This window comes from Scardinius erythrophthalmus (genome assembly GCF_964197995.2).
Source record: "Scardinius erythrophthalmus genome assembly, chromosome: 16".
Lineage (NCBI taxonomy): Eukaryota > Metazoa > Chordata > Actinopteri > Cypriniformes > Leuciscidae > Scardinius > Scardinius erythrophthalmus.
In genome coordinates, this window is record NC_138236.1 from 35,785,475 (window position 1) to 35,806,455 (window position 20,981).

Sequence of the window (20,981 nt, forward strand, 5' to 3'; positions counted from 1 at the left end):
GCAGTGTTTCCAGTCACTCGCTGCACCGCACACTCAAGAACTCTGACACCATTCCTAAGATAGACAGTGAGTCAAAGTACTGGTAACATGTTTTAAGAGTGCATGGAATGATGTTCAATGTCCTTGTAGTGAAGCATGATGGGTATTTACACTGGTACAGATTGCAAGATACGACGTCAATAAAATCCCAATTAAAAAGATACACAGGCCACTTCCTTCTCATATGCAGATCATTAGACTGTAGAACAAAGCACAACTTCAAAGGTTTTTATTTAAAAAAAAGACTTTCATATTTAGCATTTCCAGGCTATAAGAGCATGACACTGCGCTGATAAACTGGTCCGCTGTGTGTGTGTGTTCTGGAGCTCAGTTCATCACATCCGCATGTAGGCCACCTGATGAGAGAGGAGGAACAGACGAGGTTTAGAATACCATACTTGCGTTCTGCTGTTACATTACAGTACAGTATCCACACAGTGCAAAAAGCATAGAGTATTTGGATGTCCTATTACATACTAAAATGTGCATTATAACTGGCATACTGTATCCCATAATGCAATGCACTCAACTAGACCTTACAATTGAAATGGAGTAAATATTAGCCACGTTTTTTTTAAATCCCTTTCTTAATTCATTTTCTGAATTGACTACCTAAATTTGATTAAAAATGCAAAATAGTTCCACTCAGTAAAGGTTGCAACGCATTGCATTGTTTCAAACAAAGAAATTGGTTCACATTTACAACCATGCAAAGGTCTGACGTCGGTACAATTTTTTTGTAATGTTTTTGAAATAAGGCTGCAAAATGCAGAAAACAATAATATAGTGAAATATTATTACTTCAAAATGACTGTTTAATATATTTTAAAAGTAATTTATTCCTGTGATTAAAGCTGAATTTCCAGCATCATTACTCCAGTCTTCAGTGTCACATGACCCTTCACAAATCATTCTAATATGATGATTTGATGCTCAAGAAACATTTCTGATTATTATCAATGTTGAAAACAGCTGTGCTGCTTCAGATTTATGTAGAAACTGTGATGCATTTTATTTTTCAGTATTCTTTGATGAATGTAAAGTTCAAAAGAACAGGATTTATTTGAAATAGAAATCTTTTGTAGCTTAAAAAAATTATTTACTGTCCCTTTTGATCACTTTAATGTTAAAAGTACTGAATAAAAGTATTGATTTCTTAAAAAAAAAAAAAAAAAAAAATCTTACTGAGCCGAAACTGTTTTGAACGATAGTATATAAGCCAAAAAGTCCTCTATGACTTCTATGATTCATAAGCAGTGTTCCACAGCATTAGGCTGCAAGTTTAATCACTTCAAAAACGACATGACAAATGACAGAAATGACTAAATCTGGGATCTTTCATTTACATAAAAAATATGAAAACTAAACAGATGACAAAATGGCCATAATGCAAAACACGTGCCAAACAGAAAAGCGCAGCTTCGTGCCGGCCTCGAGTCCCGTGACGGACGATGTTGAACTCGCTCAAGGATTCGTCCCTCATGGCCATCAGGGCTTTACACTGCACATCATAAAACAGGCTGTCAAACCAGCAGCCTCTCAGTAAGGTACATCAGAGCTAGAGGTGAGTGGATGACCACAATCTTACATCAAAGTAACTCATACACACTACCATTCAAACATTTGCGGTCCGTAAGTTTATTATCAAAAGTTACAGTAAAGACATTCATAATGCTCCACAACATTTATATTTCTAATAAATGCTGTTATTTTAAACTTTCTATTCATAAAAGAATCCTGACAAAAACAACAAAACAAAAAACATCTAGTTTTCACAAAAATATGAAGCAGCACAACTGCACTGATAACTAAAATGTAGATTTGGTGGAGTTGTTCTTGCAGTGGCAAAACTCAGCACTGGGCAGATAACACAATTAACATGTTGTGTGATGCATGATATATCACATTCTAGTATGATTTACCATTATTTACCATGTTTGAAGCAAGATTTACTACGATTTAGCACATTCTAGCATGATTGACTATAATTAGCATGTTGCTAGAATGATTCTAGCATGATTAGCATTTTGCTAACATGATGCTAACATAATTGGCATGTTTCTAACATGATGCTAGCATGATTCGCATGTTGCTAACATGATTAGCATATTGCTAGCATGATGCTAGCATGATTAACCTGTTGCTAACATGTTTCTAACAAGATGCCAGCATGATTAACATGTTGCTAACATGATGCTAGCGCTATTATCATTTTGCTAGGATTATTCTAGCATGATGCTAACACATTTTGACTTGTTTTTATCATGTTTAACCCTAATTGCAATTAGCATATAGCTATTCACAGTAGGGTTGTAGTCAACCAAAGAAATGCTTAGTCGACCAAAGTCCTGTCCTGCGCAATGATTAGTCGACTAAAAAAAAGAAAAGAAAAAAAAGACGCGATGTTTTGCATTTTGATTGAACATTTATTAAACAATTGTCATAGAGCATTTATAAAACAACAACGAAAAAAGTTGTTTTTATTTTTTTATTTTTTTTTGACACCTGGGATCCCGTTTTTAATTTAGGCTAACTTAATTTCGTTTTTCTTTATTTAAATTTCGTTTTTCTTTATTTAAATTTGGTTTTTTTTCTTTATTTAAATTTCGTTTTTCTTTATTTAAATTTCGTTTTTTCTGTATTTAAATTTAGTTTTTTCTTTATTTAAATTTCGTTTCTTTCTTTATTTAAATTTCGTTTTTCTTTATTTAAATCTACCCTTTTACTGTGTCAGTAATTTGTTAGTCAGAAAAATATTAAACTTAAAAGTATTGCTTAAGTTAACAGACTGTGTGCGTTTTATATCAGTGTCCGTTCTCGGAGAATAAGCCCTGCTCGCGTGAGGTGCGCCGCTTCCCGCTCGCGCAGTTCTGTGGTTTAGGCTATTAATTCTGAATGTGTGGCGTCTTGTGTGTCTGTCTATATTGCACCAAATGCGACACTGCACTCCCTTGTGAAGTCGATTGGATGAACGGTTCTCGAAATAATCAAAATGCAAACGGACAGACAGACACATAGAGATTACTACCTATATTCCTTACTGAGCGCGAAGCAGCAGTGCAGCCAGCCACAGGTGCGGTTCCCGAGTGTTCTACGTGGTGCGCTAAACTGTGGCGCTGTTACAAAATAGCCTAAATTAAAGCATTTAAAGTTGGGGATAAAACATAGGCTAATTATATTTAGAATACAGTAATATATAACTGCTTATAAAGGAATAAATATCAAGGAGTAAATCAATGAAAATTTCTTTATTGGTGAAAAAAAAAAAAATGCAACTGGTCGACCAATGAGAATGTCAGTTGACCAAGACGGCATCGACCGATTAGTCGACTAAACGACTAAAGTTGACAGCTCTAATTCACAGCTAGCATGTGTAACATGTTGGAAGTCCTGTTTGCTAGCATGAGTCAAAAGAGTCAACCCCCATCTCTATATGTATCACAAGTATCTTGACGTTTGTGTTTGATGTGTTTTTTAGATTTTTTGGAAGTCTTTTAATTCTGGATTATTATCGTGAACGATTCCTGATGACATGATTATAGTTTCATTCAACAATCGTACCCTTGTTTGCCTTCTGTGGCTGTGGACATTGATTGTTTGGAAATCTGCACAAACACTCCAGGTGATGAGAGAGCCGGGCCTGCCTGTCATAACCTACAGCCGGCATGAGCTTCTTCAGTTGCAGGTTTCTGCACCAAGTCTATTGGATCCTGATGCCGATCTGTCAGAAATCAAGCCCAGGGCCAAAGGAAGGAAGAGAGGCAGCAGAGGAGGTGTCCGGGTCAGAAACCGTCGGTGGGGATATAAACCTGTTTTACCCCTTCGGTTATTATGGGGAATGTCCGCTCCCTTGTCAACACCGTGGATGAGTTGACAGCTTGTCTGAGGTTCGATCGCATGTTCCGGCACACCAGTTTACTCTGTTCACCAGACGTGGCTGTCCGACAGGATACCTGATTCTCATGTGGAGATGGAAGGCTTCGCACTTCACAGGGTGGACAGAGATCAAGCAAGCACGGGTAAGAAGCAAGATGGAGGAGTCGTGAATGACCGGTGGTGTCATACCCAACATGTTACGCTAAAAGAGAGAGTCTGTGACCCGAACATTGAGCTCATTGCAGTGAGTTGTCGACCTTACTACCTACTTTAGGGAGTTTTCCCATGTCATTGTCATGGTGGTGTATATTCCTCCACCGGGTAATGGGAAGTGTGCCACTGAGACAATTTCGAGAATCACGCATGACTTACAGCGATCTTCTCCAGAAGCGCTGGTTATCTTAAACGGGGACTTTAATCACTGTCCTACAAAGGTGACGTGTCCTACAAAGGGTGACAAAACTATTGACTTGTTTAATACGAACATTAAGGATGGCTATGTTGCTAAATTGCTTCCTCTGTTGGGTAAATGAGACCATAACCTGATAACCTTGATGTCCAAATATTCACCGGTGATACGGAAACAGTTGACTACGTCAAAGACTGTGCGCATCTGGTCAGAGGATGCCTGTGAAACATTAAGGGGGTGCTTTGAATGCATAGACTGGACTGTGTTCTTTGATGGAGGCAGTGATCCGGACAGTATCTCTGACAAAGTGACTTGTTATATCAATTACTGTGTCGAGTCTATAATTCCTTGTAAACAAATCAAAATCTTTCCCAATAGCAAACCATGGGTCACCAGAGAAGTTGCTTTTTACAGTGGAGATAAAGAAAGGAGTAAAGACGCTCAAAGAGAGCTGAAAGTCATTATCAGACAGGGCAAACAAAAATATAAAGAAAGGGTTGAAGGAAATATGTCCTGTAGCAACACAAGAGGGCTATGCAATGGTTTGAAGTCTATTACTGGACATGGGACCAGTAATCCCAGTTTGTGTAAATTGGGTATACACAGGCTAACGATGCCAATACTTTTTTTTGCAAGGTTTGGTGAATTCGATTTTTCTTCTCTACATGAGAATGTTCTTTCCAATCTTAGGCAGAGCAGCTCTGAGTGGCCTGTCGGCCCTGGGCCGGAGAGAGCACACAGGGCAAATTATGGGAGTTGCGATGGACTTCTTCTGCATTGAATGAAGACGTTGAACTCCTGAGGTTGGCCTTGATGCTCTGACTCACGATTGGCTGTTTGCTGCCCCGAGTCAAACGAGCCCACCCTCATGTTTCTATGACATTTCTATCCAAAGATATCCCTTTGATCTCTTTCAATGAAAGTCTATGGAACTTGTTGCTATGGTGCTCTAAATGGTTGCTAGATAGCTTCACAATGATCCTGAGAGACTGATTGGTCATCTGAATAAAATGAGCCCGCCCCCCTCGTCTCTATGATGACACTGTGATCCAGAGTTATGTTCAATACAAAATCCCTATGCAATTTACCATTACAGGAAAAACACATGCGTTTCATGGGCCGACCCATACCATAGTAAGTCAATGGGAAACTTTGGGTGCCTCTTGCCCCCCAGGGGTGCAACTTTTACCCCATTGTGAGGTATACACAGAGCTTACAGAGCCTGCCAGCCTCTTCAAATGTGGTAAACCATGAGTTTCTGCGAAATCCTCGCTCAGAGCTACGAGTCGTCAAAGTTTGTCGCAATGTTAAGTCTAAGGGATTGCCTGTGATTTTTCGCCTGCAGAGCAAACATCATACCCCTGATCTCTTAGAAAAGATATAGCACACCTCTCCTAAATAGGCCGCACAATTTGACACCTCATTCATGGGTCTGTGACAAACAGTGCAGGAGGAGTAGCGCGCCAAGCTTTGTGTGGAATAATAATAAGTATGAGCAATAACAATAGCGATGCCTTGCCTTTGGCAAGCACCACTAATAATAAGAAATGTTTCTTGAGCAGTAAATGAAGGATCACTGAAGGATCATGTGACACTGAGGACTGGAGTAATGATGCTGAAAATTCAGCTTTGATCACATGAATAAATTACATTTTAAATTGAAAACAGTTACTTTAAATGGTTTATAAATGATAATATTTCACAATATTACTGTTACTGTATTTTTGATCCAAAAATGTATCAAAAACACAAAAAAAAATTACAAACAAATTAATTGAAATGGGGCGCAAATCATAACATATAACTCAGTGTTCTCTGTGATTCTTTTAAATATTAGCTGGATTAACTTCCCTCTGAACACTGGGAAACATCTCTTCATGCAAACTGGTTCCACTCAAAGAGCTTTTTTATCTATATAGGTCAGGTGTTTGTGTGTGAGTTGAAGGCGTTGCATGAACTGTATACAGCATTCCCAGAGGCACATATGCTTGATGTCTGCCTGCCACTTTATCATCACAGCACTACAAAAACTGGCAAGATGGGTGATAGTTTTCCACTTGATGGAGAAAGTTCAATGTCTCCAACAGCTACAGCAGCGAAAACACGTTGCTAGCCAGAGAAACAAGTTGATTATCTGAATTCAGATTAAAGCATGGCAAAAGTAATCCCACAAAGTAGCTTGTTTAATGTAACGCTAAGTTTTAAATCACTCTGCAAATGATCTGAGCTCAACAGGCTGACACTGAGTTTCTGAATATGAAAAGTGTTCCAAATTCTCCACTTATTATTTACTATTTCAGTTAGGATGAGAAGATTGCTGCCTATATAGACAACCCATTCTCACTCCCAATGCGTCAAAAGCTGATGTATGGTCAAGCGTGTTTGTTTAGCATCACTATTAAGACGCTGGAGGTCGTCACTATAATCGATGAACTAGGAACTCGATTGCTTTCAATGACAAACTTTTGGTGTCAATATACACAGACGCAAAGGGCATGGGAATTTTATTGTCATGAAATTATATAATTTTGTTGTATTTACAATACACTATTTAGACATTTTTAAGCAGCTAACATGACTCCTAAACCTAACCAGTTGTCAATATAAAATAATATAAAACACAGGCAGATGCAACAACAGTCACAATTTATTCAAAAATCACAAATGTTCCACATCTTCCGAGACAGAATGATTGATTTGCGTGAGGAACAAACCCAAAAGCAATCATTGTCTCCACACGCCGTAACACTCAAATTGCAAACATTCAGATATTGCCGTATGATGAAGCATTACGTCAGCTTGGCATTGTTGTGTCTCATGAATGATTGTGTGTCTCATGAATGATTGTGCTAAAGTTTGTATTTATCTGCTGAATGAGATATGACTGATTATTGAGTAAAACAAAGTTATTGTATGGCTTCAGAAGACTAAGAATGCAACAGAGGTCTTTTGTAATACTATAGTAAATACATATATAAAGTTTAGGGTAGGGATTAGGTGCTCAAAGACATCTATAAGTGTAAATATACTTATAAAAACAAAATAATTTCTACTTTTACAAATGATGCAAATAATTAACTGAGTCTTAAACTGAAGCATGAGGCAACCTATTTATTTATTTATTTTCAATATAGAGACACCTAAGGGTACCGAAGTATCTTAATAGTGACGTTAAAGGTGCTTGAACCATGCTTCAGCTTTAGAAGTCTTGTGAGTGAGAATGGGTTGAGCCAAACAAAAAACAAAAACACAATGTCCAAAACTCCACATGCCCCACATAATTATTACTCATTAAAAATGGTAGCAGACCCGTTCCCTCACACCTCAAGTGTTCCTGAACACTGCTTGTAAAATTCTCCTCTTTATCTGCTTTTTTTCTGTCAGAAATATAGACTCTTTTGCAGAGGAAAAGCTCCACCTCAGCATCAGCACTATTTTCCTTCATGGGTCAAGCCCTAAAACTCTTCACAGTGAGTTTGGGGGGAAAAGACTGCCAAGAGACAGATGTTTTGTCTCCTTACTTTGAAGCAAATATGCTGAGGAAACAACAGTAACTGAGGCAAGCATTTCAACCAGGATATCTGCCTGATTCAAATGCACGTCTGCTTCAAAGAGAAGCCATATTTTGTTTTTATTCATTAGTATTCAAGGCATTTCAGCTTAAGCAATGCGGACGTGAGGTACTAACGTCAGCTTAGCCTAAGGCGGGCAATTAAAAATGCCATCAACTGAGGTGACGAGTAACTAAACTTTCACTTATTAGCTGCAAAGATAAAAAATAAATAAAAAATGAATAGTCACATATAGTAAGAAGAGCCATGCTATTGTCACTGAAACTCATCCATAATTATTCTGCTGGATCTGTCTGCATCCTTTAACACTGTAAATCACCAGCTGCTCCGGTCTACAGTTGTGGTCAGAATTATGGGCACCCCTGGTAAATATGATCAAAGATGGCTGTACAAATCAATCTGAATTGTTTATCCTTTTGATCTTTCATAATTTTTTTTTTTGCAAAAATCTAACCTTTCATTAAAGTAAAATAATCAAAAGTGTGTGTGTGTGGGCGGGGGAGTTGCTTTTCAACTGCATGGTACGGCTCGGCTCAGCTTGCTTTCCCACTGCAATTTCACGCTCACCAGTGAAACGATGTTCACTCCTATTCAAGCTGTTCGTCTCTGTCTGGGATGCTAAGATTTCTGTACATATAAACTGATTAGGTTGTTGGTGAATTTGGTGGACACACGTGGAAATGTTTGTTTTTTAGTACACTTCACCAAACTCACACAACAAAAGAATCTTGAAATTATTACATTAGAACAAAATATATTTTAATATGTAATCTATGTGAATATGAGAATATAACTAAATAAAACAAAAATCTCTTAAATATTTTCTAATTTTATTAAACATTAAGGTCTTGCGCACTCAACGAAACTGCTAACATTTCGATGATGCAATTTTTGCCGCGCGCACATTCACACTCTTGCGGAGAGTATAAACCAGGTATACGACTGCGTAAACAGCGTATACCGCCGCAAAGGTATTTTTAAAACGTCTTTTTACCCCTAAGCAAAGAATGAAAAAGCACTTTGTGTTAACTGTCAGCGTTAACTGTCTCATTTTGAGTATATCACAAAATTACTCCACTCCCTTTCAATATCTTCTCCTCCTCCTTCGCTCTTAACTTTGATGTTTACAGTGCATTTACTATATGTATAAGGTTCATAACTTCATTATAACAATATTTGCACTCCATAACCTTTTTCAAATTCTTGAACTATCACAAAGGGCATTCTGGGTTGAGAGGGCGGGATCTGTAGAAGATCGCTTTCTGCTCCTGAGGAAATATTAGCGCTCTGCTCCGCTCACATGCTCTGCCTCAAAGCCAGATATTTCAGTAGAAAGAGGTGTCTAAGTCACTTAAATTAATCACTGGAGTACCTCAGGGTTCGGTATTTGGCCCGTTCCTTTTCTCGATATGAACTACATCAATGCAATTTAACAACTTAAACAGAATTCCTTTCCCCAAATCATTTAACAACAAATACACAACATCACTAAACTCTCTTTATAGAGTGCTGCTGGGATGATGTACTTTTTTAGGCCAAAACCCAGAAACGAGTGATCATTAGCACTTCCAGGTCCATCATCCTAAAGCCAATGTTTTTTTTTTTAATGGGTGTTTGGTTAAATACCTGAAATAAGGTCTGTGGTTAACACAAGCTCAAGATATTTTGCCCCGTTGTGATTTTTACTTGTCTTGAAAAAGGAAGCTGCTAACAAGTGGCTAAATGGGACTACAGAGGTTGTTGGACATTAAACGTCATCACGCCAGACAGTTAAACTCATCTACACAATAGTTGCTTTCGCAATCAATCACAATCACACTCTTGCAAACTATTCTAACTCAAACTTTCAGGGAAATTGTTTTTTAAAGACTGAAAGAGCTGTCAGAAGCTTAATGGTGGTGACATTGAAATCATGCAACCGTGATGTAGTTCGTTTATAGCCTACGTTTAGCTTTTTACTTCTGCCGAATAGATTTAGGCTTCAAAATTCATAAAAGCTGTGGAAAAATCCTATTGTTTTTTTTCTTCCCCATAGAACCAGGGTTGATGGGAACTTACAGACTACAAAATACATCATCACTGCAGAGCTCTATTTCATTTATTGTGTCACACACCTACAGTACATTGCTACGCTAGTCTGTACTTTTCTAGGCAATTTTGGGACTTTGTATTGTGTTTCTCATTACTGTCTCTTAAGGATGAATAGCTTTTTTTCAGAGTCCTCTATTTGACGTCGCTTTGGATAAAAGCATCTGCTAAATGTAATGTAAAGAAGGAGTCAGAGATAATGAACTATAATGACTAAGCAGTCCAGTATGACTAAGTATGTGACCTGATATGAGTTCATGCAGCGCAGGAATGCTGGCAGCCTGAAGGTGCTGGACATCAGAAGCTTCTGGAGCTCCTCGCATGAGCTCTGAGGGAGGGGGAGAGGGTGCACGCTAATGTCCTTCTCCCAGACATCCACAACACTAGAACAAGAGAAAGAAAAACAGAAGATATAAGATATGAGAGAGAGAGAGAGGTTTACAAAACTTTATTTAAAACGCTTAATAATCTTCAACATCAGAAACAACACACACAACATCATTAACACACCACAGATCATTGAAACCCATCTCATTATTTACAAGACTATAATATGCAAATTATATTTTTAGTCTACCAGCTACTAATTTCATAAACATCACTTCAACATTAATACTATTAAGCTGTAATCCTTGATTTTTCCTGGTTTTCCATATTGCCAATTTCGCAGTTCCTATTAAATAATCTATAAAATCACCCTCTATAAAAACTTCGAGAGAGAGAGAGAGAGAGAGAGAGAGATTTGTTTTTGATTTTTCAAAATTACTTTTATTACAATAAAAATATTACCAACCATAAAAAACATTTTTTCACAATTAATTATTTTTTTACAAACTTAAAGAAAAACACAACTCTCCGTTCACAACTGAACATAAGGCTTCTCTGTAACACCATATAGATTCAAACTTCATTAAATTATTCATGACTTTATAAAATCGAAAATCAACAACATTTCTAGTTTTCACCATTACTTTAAACACCCGTACCACATCACTATCATTCCTTTGTTCTATATGATTTCTCCTACTAATGTATATAGCCATTTTCGCTTTTCCAAGTACAAAATTCAACAGCTGACATTCACCACTTCAACTTATATTTAAAACCACAAATTAAAATCTGTACAGAAAATACTTCTTTAAAACAATTGAAAATTGCTTTTAACATTTCAAACAAAGGCTTTAGCCTGAAACAATAGGTAAAACAGTGGAAAACAGTCTCTCTTTCAGAACAAAAAGGGCAATCTTGACTTGATTCGGAATTTAAAATAGAGACGAAAGCATTGACTGCAATTATTCCAAGTAAAACCCTCCAATGAATGTCAGCTGTTTTGTTGGTTAATGGTGGATTATATAACGCTCTCCACTCTGGTCTGACATTTTCAATCTCAAAACATCACGCCAAGGTGTATCAACTTTTTGATGTAAACCTTTTTTGTTAAAAACTTTACACATGCCTTATACAACTGTTTTCCATTAACATCAGAGAGAGAGAGAGAGAGAGAGAGAGAGAGAGAGAGAGAGAGAGAGAGAGAGAGAGAGAGAGAGAGAGAGAGAGAGAGATCCAAAGTGGAATAGGAGGAAGGACATATGACATCATAAAGGACATGTACAATGGGAACAAATGCGGTGTTAAGATTAATGACAAACGTACTGATTATTTCAGTCAAACTAAAGGGGTCCGTCAAGGCTGCAGCCTCAGCTCGTCTCTATTTAATATCTATATTAATGAATTGCCATCAACACTTGAGAAGCCCTCTTATCCTGGTCTGACCCTCGAGGACAGAGAAATCAAAAGCCTGCTGTACACTGATGATCTTCTGTTGCTGTCTCTTCATGAAGAGGGTCTGCATTAAAGCCTCTCGCTTCTAGAACAGTACAGCAACGACTGGGCCTAACCAATAAACATGGAGAAGTCCAAAATAATGATATTTCAGAAAAAAACTCGCCTTACTGACAAGAAATATAAATTTACATTTATAAGGGAACAATTCTTAATCATGTCACCTGTTATAATTATTTGGGTCTGACAATGCTTCTGGAAAGTTTGACACTGCAATGAAAGATCTGACTGATAAAGCACTTAGGGCTTATTATAGTATAAGGAAACCCCTGTTCAAATTTAACCCACCCATTAAACTGTGGCTGAAAATCTTTGACAGCATCATCAAACCAATCCTTCTATACGCCTGTGAAATCTGGGGCCGCAAATTTAAATTAAATTACGAATCCTGGGACAAAACTCCAGTTGAAATATTCCACCTTGAGTTCTGCAAGAACATCCTGGGAACTCACAGAAATGCTTCAAGACTGCTCAGACTGTGTTCACACTCCTCTGATGGAGTCGTAGAGGACGAGCTGCACTTCCTCGCCGAGTGCAGCAAGTATAAAAACATCAGAGACACTTATTTCACACAAATAGCACCGATTTTTACCTCAATTCCAACAAGCGAGCCTCATAAACAAACTGTCTCATATTTTGGGAGAGAAAGAAGAATGTATTGACCTGGCAGCGCAGTATGTGTCTTCATGCCATCATATGAGGGACCAGGGCTGAACCCTCTTTTCCCTTTAAACTACTCTCTGTACTTTTATTTATTTATTTATAATAATTTTATTTATTTGTCTATTGCTTTGGCAATATTGTGCTATTTTACACAGTCATGCCAATAAAGCTCATTTGAAATTGAAAATCTTTTAAAAAAGACGACGTTTGTGAAAGCTGTTGAGTCTTCTGTCAGACGCAGTTTAAGTAAAGAGTGCCTGAGAAAAATACGTTGCCTGATTCAGAATTTACTATCAGATGAGATGTTAGGTTTTATGTCAGTGTCATTAATCTAATGTTATTTTCATACAACAAAATCATAACAATCATAATAAAAAAATCTCTCACCTCAGAAAAAACAGCTTTCCTGTCCTGACGTTAAACCGTGCTCGCGACGCGCATTCAATTGTCCGTGCAAATGCGGTGGTGTGCACTGTGTATAAAAATCTATTTTTATTTTCATGCATTTTGTTATTTTCTATATTTTTGATGACTGTAGTGGCTCATACCAATAATCATAATACCAAAACCTAGTTTGGGACTACTATTTAATAGCCTTACCATATAATGTTATTCATCAGTGTTAGTGATATTCTAACAATTTATGTGTATTTAACGAGGGAGAGTACTTGTGTGTATGTCAACTAATTTTGAGAACTAAATTAGCTTGGTTCAAATTCCTAAAAATGTTTTGAGAATCCTTGGTTTAGTGATCTAGAGCAGTGATTCCCACCTGGGGTGCCGTGTAAAAATCCTTCAAACATTTTTAAATTGCTAAAATGTATTTAAAGCATTTAACAATCGCCAATCTGCGCTGCTCTTGGTAGATTGCACTGGTCATAATGGAAATGAGCTCTTTAATTTGCACATTGTCAGTAGATCACCCATAGAACTTTTTATGGGATTGCGGTCTCAAATTGGCCCTTTTTACGGTTTTTAATTTTTCTTTGTCAAATGGCACACAGAATGGGTCCGGTCCATTGAGTGTTTCTGCTCAGGCTGCTGAAGACCGACCAATAAAAATAGGTTTTGCTCAGCTAGAAAGAAAATGAGAAGGAACATTAACTGAAGGTGAGAACAGCTGGACTTTAAATTACATTGATCTGACAGTTTGAATTTTTAATCATGTCACAGCAATTTATCAATACGCAGCACTGAAGACAGCAGAGAAGCGGAGAGACTTATGTCCTGACACACATTACGGTGATGATCTATTCAGGACATTTCATTGACATTTACCCATCTGTGCTGTAGTTCCACAGAAAGCGCACACGCAGCTCTTAAAGTGGAAATGCTGGAGAAGCCCACAGAGAGATGTGCCATGCAAAACTTCAACCAGGGAACCAAGCATGCTAACTGTGTTAATTGCGTTAATTGCATTTCATGTTACAAGAAGATATCTGAGAATTTTGAATTAAAGACATTATCTACTGTGCAATGGGAAGTCTAAGCTAGGACTGCGCTTCAAAGTCAATGTTTCTTTCCTACTCTTGAACAGATATTGTTTTAATTTCTTCAGGGCCTTGATGATTTAAGTCGTCTCTTAAAATACCCGAAGGCAAACAAGCCTAAGTTTTCCCCTAGAATGCAGAATAGCGTTTACACAAAAGAACAAACCAAGAGCTTGGATCATAATTCATAGAGATCTCAGGTCTTTGTTAGTTAAAATTAATTAATTAATAATAAAAAATAATAAAAACTTTCTAAATGTGTTTAGGCTACTATAACTAAAATTGCAAAATTTTCAACAGAAAAAAGTAGACCTCCTGATTCCCTAAACAGATCATTAAAATTTCTGTCAAAATGCCAGTTGGTGTTTCTGATGGCACAATGTTTTCTCCTCTTTTCTTCATCAGTGCCATTTCAAATGTCAAGGCTGTCATGACATTTAGCATCCTATAGTGCGCTTTTAAGTTTTAGTTGGAATTGAACACACAGACCAGCTTACAGACTTTCTGATGCACGTCATTTCTGATATTCAGGGTGTACAGGTCGTGATGAAACGACAGATCTTTACTTCCGTAATGTGACGTACATTCAAATATGAAATGGATTTTCGAAAAAGATGATTAGATGGAGGAAGATCTGAATGCAGCCTGACTAAACGATTGGAGAAGTCCTGCATGTGACACCAGAGAAGTCTGTAGTTTCATTGAAACATCCAGTAATGAAATTGATAAAAAAGGTGAAAGAAAGAAAGAAAGAAAGAAAAAAAGAAAGAAAGAAAGAAAGAAAGAAAGAAAGAAAGAAAGAAAGAAACATGCTCATGAGTTCACAATAAACATTAATTTAGAATGCTGTACTGTTTATACTCGCATCTAAGGTTGAATCTTTTATATCTAACACAATTTGAAAAATCATTTAGATTGTTCTAAAATTCTATAATTCTAAAACTCATTCTCCATATTAAAGAATAACAGAGTTCACACCACAACTATAACGATAAAGATATGAGGAACGATATCGTTGGGATCACTTTCAGAACGATTTTTTCCAGCTGTCGAACGATAAAACACTGACAGCCAATCAGAATCCATTCTAATTTAAAGGTCTCGCGCATTTAAAATGGATCTGGATCATCCGGGCGCGCGCGTGCCTAGAATAAAAAGACCGTTATCGGTCGTTGGTGTGGACGCATATATAGTTATCTTTGATGAACTATATATGCGTGTGAACGGGCCTTTACTCTACAAACTGTCACAGACAATGAGTGGAGACGGCTCTTTTGATTATAACGGGAGTCATTCAGTTTTGTTTAGTTTCGTTGTCACGTTTGAGTAGAGACAATGCGACTGAAGTTTGTTTGTGGTTGCAATGTTTCAACTTGCTTCTCAAATGTATAATTCATCTGATGTCCTGCCACACGTATGTATTAAATTAATGAACCCAATACTAAATAAGAAAGAAAATCAAATGAAATAAAGTAGCATTCATTTGTAAAATATTTAATTTACTGAATTATCCAAAACATTTAAATACGGGATTATATACGGGATCATACGGAAGTAAACAAGACAGACATTAAAGTAAGCGTTTGCGCATTTATTTATAGTGTGATCTGACGCCGAAGCCAGCAAATTTGAACGCAGGCAATATAAAAAACAAAGAGATTGATGTGAGAAAAAAGAGAGCAGATTTTTTTTAAACATTTATGATACGAGCCCTTATGTTTTGCTTGAATCTGATCTTTCACTGTAATACTTATGAGTTGTGACACATCACTGTCTTTAATGACAACCCTTCGCAACTCTTGATAACTTTGGGAATGTAAAATATTTGAAGTGACTCCCATGAGCGCAGAATTTTGACGATTGTCGATCTAGAGAAGTCGCATGAATTCTGATATGACTGTTCAGACTGAGGTCGCATTTAAAAACATCTGACCTGTATCGGATTTAGCACCACATATAGAAGTGGCACAAATCGGAATTGAAAAGATCAGATTTCCTGTGGTTTGTGCTGGATTTGGGCCACATTTACCTGCCGCCTGAATGTACCCAAGTGAGCAGTTGAGATGTGGACCAGACATTGTGTGGACAGTCAAAAGTCTGCTTCCTAAGAGTTTCCTCTGATTAGCATAATGGCTCAGGGTCTGTATACGAGCTCCATGAATCATGTTTGATCCCACCACCTCTACACACTCAAACGCATCTGTTAGCGCCGGGTAGGAAAAGAGGCAGAGTTAATGTACACTTGGGAAAAAAAGGAGAGCGAGACGAGCTAAGGGTGTAAAGAGTCGTGACGACCTTATGGAGTCAGAGACAATTTAGTGCAGAGCGCCCACCCACAATTCCTCTGTGATTCACTGGCTGATTCCAGCACATCTTTGGCTCCTCAAGCTCTTACAAAGGGAACATTTGACGTTTTGAAGAAGGATGAGAGTAACTGTGCAGACATTTCTCTGAGCTTGCGGATTTACAGTATATTTATGGCTACTAGCGGTCATATTTTCACCATTTCTACAGTGGCATTTCCTTCAATTTATTACTAATTATTTTTAAATTATCAATTGACTACTTCTGATATTGAAATCACAATTATTAATGTTAATAAATATTGTCCTGCAAAGGCAAAATGCAGTAACTGCATATTGATAAAACTTTATGCCAGAAATAGTCTCTTTTTATATTTTTACACTATAATATTTTAGTATTTACTAGTGCAAAGTGCCCGTGCAAAATCAGTTTTTGTGTGTGTTTTTAGTAATTGTTGGTTTGGTGTGTTTGAGTGCTCATTGTTACAATTACATAGCAAAAGTTCAGTGACATTTTTATTTGTGCATGGTAGAAAGCAAATACTGATACTGACATAATGACAGACAATAAATGTGGAAAATTGAACTACACGATTCAGGGAGCAGGAGACACAGTGAACTCCGAGAAAACGCTACTTAAGCTCCACTGCTTTCTTCGACCCTCTCTGTCTCTGGTCCTGGGCTGTGCTCACTCAGTGTGTGTGTGAGAGGGGGAGTGGCCAGCTGTGCTCACTCAGTGTGTGTGTGAGAGGGGGAGGGGCCAGCTGTGCTCACTCAGTGTGTGTGTGAGAGGGGGAGTGGCCAGCTGTGCTCACTCAGTGTGTGTGTGTAAGAGGGGGAGTGGCCAGCTGTGCTCACTCAGTGTGTGTGTGAGAGGGGGAGTGGCCAGCTGTGCTCACTCAGTGTGTGTGTGAGAGGGGGAGTGGCCAGCTGTGCTCACTCAGTGTGTGTGTGAGAGGGGGAGGGGCCAGCTGTGCTCACTCAGTGTGTGTGTGAGAGGAGGAGTGGCCAGCTGTGCTCACTCAGTGTGTGTGTGTGAGAGGAGGAGTGGCCAGCTGTGCTCACTCAGTGTGTGTGTGAGAGGGGGAGTGGCCAGCTTTGCTCACTCAGCGTGTGTGTGAGAGGGGGAGTGGCCAGCTGTGCTCACTCAGTGTGTGTGTGAGAGGGGGAGTGGCCAGCTTTGCTCACTCAGCGTGTGTGTGAGAGGGGGAGTGGCCAGCTGTGCTCACTCAGTGTGTGTGTGAGAGGGGGAGTGGCCAGCTGTGCTCACTCAGTGTGTGTGTGAGAGGAGGAGTGGCCAGCTGTGTTCACTCAGTGTGTGTGTGAGAGGGGGAGTGGCCAGCTGTGCTCACTCAGTGTGTGTGTGAGAGGGGGAGTGGCCAGCTGTGCTCACTCAGTGTGTGTGTGTGAGAGGGGGAGTGGCCAGCTGTGCTCACTCAGTGTGTGTGTGAGAGGGGGAGTGGCCAGCTGTGCTCACTCAGTGTGTGTGTGAGAGGGGGAGTGGCCAGCTGTGCTCACTCAGTGTGTGTGTGAGAGGAGGAGTGGCCAGCTGTGCTCACTCAGTGTGTGTGTGTGAGAGGAGGAGTGGCCAGCTGTGCTCACTCAGTGTGTGTGTGAGAGGGGGAGTGGCCAGCTTTGCTCACTCAGCGTGTGTGTGAGAGGGGGAGTGGCCAGCTGTGCTCACTCAGTGTGTTTGTGAGAGGGGGAGTGGTCAGCTGTGCTCACTCAGTGTGTGTGTGAGAGGGGGAGTGGCCAGCTGTGCTCACTCAGTGTGTGTGTGAGAGGGGGAGTGGCCAGATGTGCTCACTCAGTGTGTGTGTGAGAGGGGGAGTGGCCAGCTGTGCTCACTCAGTGTGTGTGTGAGAGGAGGAGTGGCCAGCTGTGCTCACTCAGTGTGTGTGTGTGAGAGGAGGAGTGGCCAGCTGTGCTCACTCAGTGTGTGTGTGAGAGGGGGAGGGGCCAGCTGTGCTCACTCAGTGTGTGTGTGAGAGGAGGAGTGGCCAGCTGTGCTCACTCAGTGTGTGCGTGTGAGAGGAGGAGTGGCCAGCTGTGCTCACTCAGTGTGTGTGTGAGAGGGGGAGTGGCCAGCTTTGCTCACTCAGCGTGTGTGTGAGAGGGGGAGTGGCCAGCTGTGCTCACTCAGTGTGTGTGTGAGAGGAGGAGTGGCCAGCTGTGCTCACTCAGTGTGTGTGTGTGAGAGGAGGAGTGGCCAGCTGTGCTCACTCAGTGTGTGTGTGAGAGGGGGAGGGGCCAGCTGTGCTCACTCAGTGTGTGTGTGAGAGGAGGAGTGGCCAGCTGTGCTCACTCAGTGTGTGCGTGTGAGAGGAGGAGTGGCCAGCTGTGCTCACTCAGTGTGTGTGTGAGAGGGGGAGTGGCCAGCTTTGCTCACTCAGCGTGTGTGTGAGAGGGGGAGTGGCCAGCTGTGCTCACTCAGTGTGTGTGTGAGAGGGGGAGTGGCCAGCTTTGCTCACTCAGCGTGTGTGTGAGAGGGGGAGTGGCCAGCTGTGCTCACTCAGTGTGTGTGTGAGAGGGGGAGTGGCCAGCTGTGCTCACTCAGTGTGTGTGTGAGAGGAGGAGTGGCCAGCTGTGTTCACTCAGTGTGTGTGTGAGAGGGGGAGTGGCCAGCTGTGCTCACTCAGTGTGTGTGTGAGAGGGGGAGTGGCCAGCTGTGCTCACTCAGTGTGTGTGTGTGAGAGGGGGAGTGGCCAGCTGTGCTCACTCAGTGTGTGTGTGAGAGGGGGAGTGGCCAGCTGTGCTCACTCAGTGTGTGTGTGAGAGGGGGAGTGGTCAGCTGTGCTCACTCAGTGTGTGTGAGAGGGGGAGTGGCCAGCTGTGCTCACTCAGTGTGTGTGTGAGAGGGGGAGTGGCCAGCTGTGCTCACTCAGTGTGTGTGTGAGAGGAGGAGTGGCCAGCTGTGCTCACTCAGTGTGTGTGTGTGAGAGGAGGAGTGGCCAGCTGTGCTCACTCAGTGTGTGTGTGAGAGGGGGAGTGGCCAGCTTTGCTCACTCAGCGTGTGTGTGAGAGGGGGAGTGGCCAGCTGTGCTCACTCAGTGTGTTTGTGAGAGGGGGAGTGGTCAGCTGTGCTCACTCAGTGTGTGTGTGAGAGGGGGAGTGGCCAGCTGTGCTCACTCAGTGTGTGTGTGAGAGGGGGAGTGGCCAGATGTGCTCACTCAGTGTGTGTGTGAGAGGGGGAGTGGCCAGCTGTGCTCACTCAGTGTGTGTGTGAGAGGAGGAGTGGCCAGCTGTGCTCACTCAGTGTGTGTGTGTGAGAGGAGGAGTGGCCAGCTGTGCTCACTCAGTGTGTGTGTGAGAGGGGGAGTGGCCAGCTTTGCTCACTCAGCGTGTGTGTGAGAGGGGGAGTGGCCAGCTGTGCTCACTCAGTGTGTGTGTAAGAGGGGGAGTGGCCAGCTGTGCTCACTCAGTGTGTGTGTGTAAGAGGGGGAGTGGCCAGCTGTGCTCACTCAGTGTGTTTGTGAGAGGGGGAGTGGTCAGCTGTGCTCACTCAGTGTGTGTGAGAGGGGGAGTGGCCAGCTGTGCTCACTCAGTGTGTTTGTGAGAGGGGGAGTGGTCAGCTGTGCTCACTCAGTGTGTGTGTAAGAGGGGGAGTGGCCAGCTGTGCTCACTCAGTGTGTGTGTGAGAGGGGGAGTGGCCAGCTGTGCTCACTCAGTGTGTGTGTAAGAGGGGGAGTGGCCAGCTGTGCTCACTCAGTGTGTGTGTGAGAGGGGGAGTGGCCAGCTGTGCTCACTCAGTGTGTTTGTGAGAGGGGGAGTGGTCAGCTGTGCTCACTCAGTGTGTGTGAGAGGGGGAGTGGCCAGCTGTGCTCACTCAGTGTGTGTGAGAGGGGGAGTGGCCAGCTGTGCTCACTCAGTGTGTTTGTGAGAGGGGGAGTGGTCAGCTGTGCTCACTCAGTGTGTGTGAGAGGGGGTGTGGCCAGCTGTGCTCACTCAGTGTGTGTGAGAGGGGGAGGGGCCAGCTGTGCTCACTCAGTGTGTGTGTGAGAGGGGGAGTGGCCAGATGTGCTCACTCAGTGTGTGTGTGAGAGGGGGAGTGGCCAGATGTGCTCACTCAGTGTGTGTGTGTGTGAGAGGGGGAGTGGCCAGCTGTGCTCACTCAGTGTGTGTGTGAGAGGGGGAGTGGCCAGCTGTGCTCACTCAGTGTGTGTGTAAGAGGGGGAGTGGCCAGCTGTGCTCACTCAGTGTGTGTGTGTGTGAGAGGGGGAGTGGCCAGCTGTGCTCACTCAGTGTGTGTGTGAGAGGGGGAGTGGCCAGATGTGCTCACTCAGTGTGTGTGTGTGTGAGAGGGGGAGTGGCCAGCTGTGCTCACTCAGTGTGTGTGTGTGAGAGGGGGAGTGGCCAGCGGCTAGAGCGGCAAAAGCCAGTGTGTGCTTCTTTTACCGATATATATTTAACAATATCTTTTGCATTTCTAATCCAAACAACGTCAAACTTGGCACTGCACTTACTTGTGCCCGTAGCAAGACACCTGTCAATTTTGAAATCCATCGGACTAACGGTTTGAGTGATATGCGAATAAAACACACACACTTTCCCGTATTTTATAGATAAATATAATATACAGAAGTAAACAGCGTAGCTGACTTACAGATTCAGTTAACATCCACAAATGAATAAGCGCACTGATTCAGGGAGCAGGCTACACAGTGAACTCCGAAAAAATGCTACGCTTGAGCAAATAGTT

The 20,981-nt window shown here is 41.3% G+C and overlaps 1 protein-coding gene across 7 annotated transcripts in view; it reads right to left on the reverse strand.

The window, feature by feature from the left end:
- Positions 1 to 253: 253 nt before the first annotated feature.
- The window catches only part of ube3d (ubiquitin protein ligase E3D), a 54,188-nt gene continuing 33,460 nt past the window's right edge, over positions 254 to 20,981 (reverse strand). For 5 of the 7 annotated variants that reach the window (XM_081389289.1, XM_081389288.1, XM_081389286.1 and 2 more), the window contains exons 9-10: positions 10,229 to 10,367; positions 254 to 395 (exon numbers count right to left, since the gene is read on the reverse strand). In XM_081389289.1, the coding sequence (XP_081245415.1) occupies positions 375 to 395; positions 10,229 to 10,367 (160 nt within the window). In that variant the 3' untranslated portion in view covers positions 254 to 374. Of the gene's footprint in view, positions 396 to 1,253; positions 1,541 to 10,228; positions 10,368 to 20,981 lie in introns of those variants that run through there. The other 2 variants (XM_081389284.1, XM_081389285.1) reach the window with 2 other exon arrangements.